We start from the raw sequence: 7,426 nt of genomic DNA, 5'->3' as shown, positions 1-7,426 counted from the left end.
GTGAATGGCCATATAACCTCCCTGCAAGGTAAAAAATTACTTAGATAAATTGTGAACCTCGGCACAAAATTTTCAATGAGTGTAAATCTTTCTCTCGGTATTTACCTCCTAAAGAATTTAGTTCAGAGTCCTATCATGAAATCAGGCAGTGGATGGGACTTGCTACGGAAAAATAATCCTTGTGTAGGATTGCTCGTGGCAAATCATTATTACTAGAATATCACTGATTTTGAGGCTTAAAAATAATTTGGTAAACGAGAACAGCAAATATGAAAGAACATTACGCATTGCATCAACAAAAGCAACTTCGAAATTTGCTTCGTAATAATTATCGAGTTTCAAAATCGACATTCTCCTCTTCAACATTATCAGTTTAAAAACTAAGGATTTAATTTTAAATTGATTAATTTACTCAATAATCTAACTTGCCTAGATAGCTTGCTTAACAATGGTATGCGAAGACACATAGAACAAGCTGGCCCACACAACGTTTAAACGAACCTTAGTCTGAGAACACATGAGATATATGTATCGACAACGTCTTTACCATACAGACTGTCGGCCGCACGCATGTTAACTGCATCAATTGTCGGTTCGTAAGATTCTATTTTTCACTACGTACCCAAATGAGCATCACAAAAGAATTAATAATATCATGGACTCAAAGACTCACTGTCTATTACAAATACTTGTTGCAAGTGGCATCTCAAATTCCCTTTTGACTGTGGATAATTTATTTAACAGCGTGCCATCATTTGTATAGTTCAGATAATTAACTCAATTGCAGTTTATTTATTCCATTGATAGCCCATGCAATAAATCCATCAGAACTAGTATCCGTAATGAATCCGCTGACGTCTTTCAAACATTTATCGGTCGTACTCTGCACGTCACAAATGACTGATGTAACGCTGAACTTAATTAATGAGCTTCTTGTTACAATTGACCCGCGACAGGTGAGGTGAGTCATCGTTGACACCTCCATGGTGCATTGAGTCAGTAATTGAGAGATGGGAGTTCCTCATTCATAAACAACAATGATATTTGGTAGTGCAGTATCACCACCTGCAAGCCACGGCGGTTGCCTGGTATATAAGTATGAGTGTATCGCTGCATCTTCACTTCACTTACAGCCTCTCCTGAAACAACCACGAGCTGGAATAGTACGGTGAGTCGAATGGTTAATAATCATACACCGCCTAAATATCTCCGAGGTAAATTTTGAATTTGACTCTATTTTTTGTACAAAGAAGAAATAGCACATCCATTCATAGATTAATTAACTCAAATGTTATACGTTTTTTTCAGTTTTGACTTGGGAGGCACAGCAAATAAAAATACATCATTAATGAAATAATTGGGTTGTTAACGCTCCTCATAATGGCCTACGGAAGCTGAAACAATTATTTTGCCGAGCAATGTGACATACTTTGCTCACGTACGTCATCTGTTCTAGCTATGTTCAGTCTACTTCCAAATAGTTAATTATATGAAACAAAATAACCCCGGATGAACAATTTACTTTAGCACCTTCCAAATTTTTCATTCGGAATGCATTCATTATACGCTGAGATAAAAATGTTTAATTCATGATCAATAAAGCTCATAGAGTATATCGTGGTAGACTATAATTCTATATAAATACTGTTGCTAACCTCTAGTTCCAAGTTCTTGAAGACAAATAAAAAGTAGAACGGCAAATGTAAAGTAATCTTTGAATTAAATCAAACACGGGTTCGTTGATCCAGCTTCAGAGTGCGACAAAAACACAAGCCTCATATAGTTTGCGTATCAAAATTCCGAGTATTTCTTGACATTTTCAGCGATCTTATTGCCTTGTTACTCTTCATGTTTACCTGAAGGGTCCAAAAATATTGCGTGAACATTGCATTTCAATGTATTTGGTATTAAGGATTTTGCGACTAATGTTGTGAAAATCGTTGCAGTCCCGACGTACGCAACTCCACATTTCTTTTCCTTCTCCTTACACCCATCCTGAAGAAATCGTTCCTACTCACTCGACTACCTCTCTTTCAAGTTTTCCGCTCATAAACTGACTTTTGCTTCGACACCTCCCTCGCCGAGATTCTTTGCTCGAAGAGAATTTTGTGCTCGACGAGATTCGGTTCCCGACGAGATTCTGTGCTCGACGAGATTCTATGCTCGGCGAGATTCTGTGCTCGACGGATACTGTGCCCGACAAGATTCTGAACGCGACGAAATTCTGTTTAATTAACGCGCAGGATACGGGATGCAGTCCTCTGCCGGAGTCGCACTGCTGCTGTGCTTGAGTCTACAGTCGATGTTGCTGTTCTGCCCCCAGGTCAGTAGATCAAATAGAATTTTCCCGAGACTTTCAGACGATTATATTTGCAGATGCAAGCTTATGAACGTTTCTAAAATCTTCGATGCAAGAGAATTGTTGCAACAAAAATCTTTCAATTATGCAAGCACTCTGAATATCAGTCACATTTTTTTCTCGGGCTGTACAGAGACAAGTTGATCATTCCAAGTACTATTTTCTCACATTTGCTGCTAACGATAGATACAGTACAAAATGAGCGTGACCTCATTAAAGATACACCAAATATGTTGAGCCTGTCGGTCATCTCAGGATGCAGCGGGGGCTGCCTGCACTGCCCACACAGGACTCGTAGGCTTCACAATCAAAGGAGAAGAGCCTTGCACAGCCGAAAAAATCGACGAGGAAACTTTCCTCTTGAAGAGCCCTACGTCATCCGAGGACTTACCAAACATTGTTAATTGCACGGCCAGAATATCCACGGTGAGGCTTATGTTTTATTCTATGGGTTACACATGAAATGTTAGCTTAAGAAAGCCGTTAGCTCGTGACTGCATGTCAGACGGAAATGAAATGTTATGAGCTGCTGTTGAACCTTCCTCACTAAACTTAGACAAAATTCCACTCCCGTTAATTTTTGCATTTAGGTGAATTCAAACAAACGTTACTTTTCAAAATTATTATAATGAGAATGCCATAGATATTCCTTCTACCGAGCATTTAAAGCAGGGACAGGCGTCCTGGAAAAATATCAAATTGTTATTAAAAAATGATTCACTGAATAATTTACCGTTTAAAATTTTGGATGCGAATAATTACGTATCCGGAACAACGCATGTTCATCATGCAGTAATTACATGTATATATAACATTCGGTGTACGAGTATTAAATGTAAATCACTAAAAACTCTAGAAGCCCGCGCTCCTTAGCTCGCAGATTCGCCGTTCTTTGCCGCGTTTGAATGTAGTTGAGCGTTAATAACGACATTGTGAAATGCATGTAATATTCCCCTTGATTAATTAATTAATTAAAGTATTGGTCGGATTTTCATGAGTTTGAACATTCGCAGGCAGGACCCAGCTACCTGGTGATCCAGCCCGGGGTGTTCGACGTGCTAGGGAGAAGCGACGTCTCTGAGCTACTCTTATATAACCAAAGGTACAAGTATTATTACAATACATGGTAAGAATGTTCAAGCAAACAATATGAGAAGTAGTAAGTTATGGCTTACTATCAAAACGGGGAAAAAATTATGTTTTTCTATTGGCATCGTGATTAGGAAAGTAGTGAAATAGGAAAACTACGTTTGTGAACAAAATTAAATATACAATACAATTGGAGAAAAATTTCTCCAGCGACTAGGTCGTTTCATTATAATTACGAGGAAATTAGATCACAGCTGCTCGATCTCATGTGGACAGGTTAAAAATACGCACAGGAAGTAGACCCTCAATAATAGGCTGGTGGAAGGTTGATATATCATTGTTTCGTGCATTTGAATACGAGCCCGGTTTTAGGTACCAAAGCTTCAAAATTTTATTATTCTTTGAAAGGTGTGGCTATTGTAACAATACTTTTCTAACTTGCACCACAATATTTTTTGTTTTTAAAGGACTGTAGCCGCTGCAAATGGAGAAAACATCTACTTACCGTCATCACAGACATACATCAAGTATCAAACTTCTACCAGGAAAGCTGACGAAGGCTACGACATGAAAATTCGAGCGCAGACGACCGCGTGTCACAAAGTGAGCTTCGTATTTCCAATTATATTTGTCGCAGTCATGCCCATTATGACCATTTCGAAGTCACTCTCTCGATTGCTTATATATTTTAACAAAAGCTACATGTTAATTTAATAAGGGGAATGTGAGCCCGTTGTAAAGAAAATACCCAAGTTCAACACAGGTGGCATGCACTTAACAAGGCATGAGTTTTTAACACTGTTTACTGAACTGAACGGGCGTAAAATCTTCCTGCAATGCATCATAAATAAATAAGGAAAATGATACGGTGGTAATATATTAAATATATTAAGCAGTGGATGCCACTATCTCGGACAGGTATGCGACCTGGCATTAGGGGACCAGGGCGATGTGGAGGAGCTGAACTATGCACCCAACACGATCTGTGAATGGTGGTTCACCGTGAGTTACGCAACCGCTAATTAATCAATGATTAATTAACGATTAATTCTATTTGAATAATTAATCAAATTAGTGATTCGATTCAACGTCAATGAGAATGTTCACGTTCCCAGTTTTACTTTTACGTTGACCCTTCATCGCTCAAGCGACACACCGTCAGTCATTTGCAAAGTTGGCCTTCAATGCCACCTATTTATTGTAGTCCAAACTATTGTCATTGGTATTACATAATTAAGTAATTTATTCATTTCCTTGATTTTCAAAGTCTAATATTTTAAATATTTAAATACTTAATCTCACATTTCAATTTCATCCAGAAGCGAATAAACATAAACAATTAAATACATTTTAATTAATCCTCTTACACTAGTCATTTTCCAGGCCCCCGAAAACTGCAAAATAATCCTGGAGTTCTCAAAATTTGACGTGGGCACCGTTAGAGGCAACGGTTCCCGCAAGTGCGCTGGTGATTACTTAAGGATCAGCAAACTGGGTGATAAACTCTACAACAAACCCAAGACTCGGTCTCACTGTGGAAAAACCTTGCCCGGGCCAATCAAGTCTTCAGCCAACAAGATGACCATACTCTTCAACGGCAGAGACGGCGGCCAAGGCTTCAAGTTCCACTACCATCTTATTTGTCGGGTGAGAATTTTTTCATTTCTTACACTCTGCAGCTTTATATTCAGGTTTCCTCACAATCTTGTTGAGTAGAGTGCAAGATGCTCCCGAACGCAGATGAGTTTTAAGTTCGATCGAACTTAAAACTAATACGCAACCGTGCCACGTAATTGTAGAATTGTGACCCATGAGCCTTTATTCACATGCCTTTACCTCGTAAATACCTCATTCTGTAAACGGTCATTTTAAAATTTTACTTCCTCTACTTCCAGCGAATTTACAATTTTCCAGCGAAAACACTGGAATACAATTTTCAGAAATTTTACTGTAATTGAATTAGGATGACATCCTTCGAAATTCAGCAATGACCAATAGTTAATAATTTAAAAATATTTAAAATATATAATAGCATTCTTCTGCAGATACAGAATGGCAAATCTTTCTTCCCATACTCGAATAATCATTGAAGGAACTAAGAGTATTCACACGATAGGTATTATATTCAGAGCATCATTACAGAAACTCTTGATAGCAGATCAGTGATTCATGTTTTTTTTCTACAGGTAATATCAACTACATCCACCACTGTTCGACCAACAACCACCTCAACCACTCAACCTACAACCACGACAACGCGACCAACAACGACGTCAACCACTCGACCATCAACCACGACAACCACTCGACCAACAACAACGACAACCACTCAACCAACAACAACGACATCAACTACTCAACCAACAACCACTCTACCCACTCGCCCACCCTTCACCCGACCAACACGCCCGCCCTTCACTCGACCAACGCGTCCGCCGGGTGGTCGCTGAAGTACGCGAGTTGTCCGTTAGATGACACGTTGATATCGTGCGAACAATTCTTGGTGTTTGATACCAGCGAATAAGCTTCAATTTAATGTCCAATGCAGTGAGAGTTATCAAAAACGGTCATCAATAATCATACAATTAAAAGTATACTAAATCCACGCTAGAATTGATGACGGTTACTTTAATTCGCGAGGATCGTTTGCCTGGGTCCATACTTTCATAAAAAGTTAAGAGATCGCAAGTTTATCAGCCAATCATTGACGGCCTTTCAAGCAAAATCCACCAATCATCGACAAGAAAATAGAGCGTAAGTACTTATGTTCACTTAGCGTATTTTGAAAGTATGGCCCCTGGTCTTCATGACGCATGTCTTCGTGATCGTTTGCCTGGTCTTCATAACTTCTTCTCACAGCACGAACTTTATTATGAATCGGTCATTCAAGTACATTAAAACGGACAAACCGCAATACCAACACCCTCGACAACAACAACACTAACCAATCCACCAACTAGTCAACTACTGTCTTAATACAGCCACCAATCACTAGCACTCCACAATCTACTTCATTCTCGACCTTTCTTGCTTTGGCCGTTGGTTCATCAATAAACCTCTACCTAGGTTCTACGAGATTCCTATACCCGAATCATACAAGAATACTTTAACTCGGGTCCTACGAGGATTCTTGTTCAGGCGTAACGAGGACCTTTTCACGCGGGTTCTGCGAGAGTCCTTTCAATGAGTTATACGATGATCATTTCACTCAAGTTCTGCGGGGATTCTGCTGCTGTTAGGTTCCACAATAACTGTTCACTCGGATTCTGTGATGATCCTCATTAGGGATTTAAGATGAACCGCAGCTCAGATTTCTGTACAAGTTATTATATCAGTGGCTAGTGGTATAATCATTAATATCCTCAAGACCAGGGGTGCCACTGTAGTTTCAAGGACAAGGGAGCTGAGCTCCCTAAGATTCTTGATCATATTTAAGTTAATAGACTGGTGTATGGTTACTTATTTAAACTTATATGCAAGTCCCATAATATTGATTTTTTTTTTAATTTCTTGTGAAAAATATAATAAATATTTTAATAAATTATCATGAAATATTTCAGGGACCTTAAAAATATTTAAGCAGCTGAAGCCCCCTTAAAATAGGCCTAATGACGCCACTGCCAAAGACTTTACTTTAACGGTTCGAGTGGCATGACTGCAGAACACGATGATAAACAGCTTATTCGAATCCTTTATGCACATGGACGCAGTTCCAGGTAGGATGCTATCGAAGTTGGAGCGCGAAGGGAAATTTGCTTTCTAAACCTACGAGACCTTGAGGTTTCGCTCATGTCTTGTTATGCCTACGAGTGTGCAGCCTACAAATTTTATTTATCAATCTGTGCAGTCATCAAACGGTTGAGATTCAAACTGATACATCTGTTTTCAACCTCGTCAGCAAATATGCAAACAATAAATAATAATTTCAGCGTTTACTAGGCTGTAGGCCTGTCGCCGATTTTTACCATCGTAGATTGT

The 7,426-nt window shown here is 39.0% G+C and overlaps 1 protein-coding gene across 1 annotated transcript; it reads left to right on the top strand.

Annotated features, from left to right (window-relative positions):
• The first annotated feature begins 1,129 nt into the window (after nt 1-1,129).
• LOC108666842 (cubilin) lies at nt 1,130-6,152 on the top strand. The gene is made up of 8 exons (XM_018153775.2): nt 1,130-1,168; nt 2,244-2,323; nt 2,615-2,785; nt 3,373-3,461; nt 3,916-4,051; nt 4,367-4,450; nt 4,832-5,095; nt 5,635-6,152. Exons 2-8 carry the CDS (start codon nt 2,252-2,254, stop codon nt 5,896-5,898), a joined length of 1,080 nt encoding a protein of 359 aa, XP_018009264.1. The 5' UTR covers nt 1,130-1,168; nt 2,244-2,251; the 3' UTR covers nt 5,899-6,152.
• The last annotated feature ends 1,274 nt before the right edge of the window (nt 6,153-7,426 follow it).

The sequence above is a fragment of the Hyalella azteca genome, unplaced genomic scaffold (genome assembly GCF_000764305.2).
Source record: "Hyalella azteca isolate HAZT.00-mixed unplaced genomic scaffold, Hazt_2.0.2 contig3278, whole genome shotgun sequence".
In the NCBI taxonomy this organism is placed as follows: domain Eukaryota; kingdom Metazoa; phylum Arthropoda; class Malacostraca; order Amphipoda; family Hyalellidae; genus Hyalella; species Hyalella azteca.
This window is presented reverse-complemented; position numbering and strand designations above follow the sequence as displayed.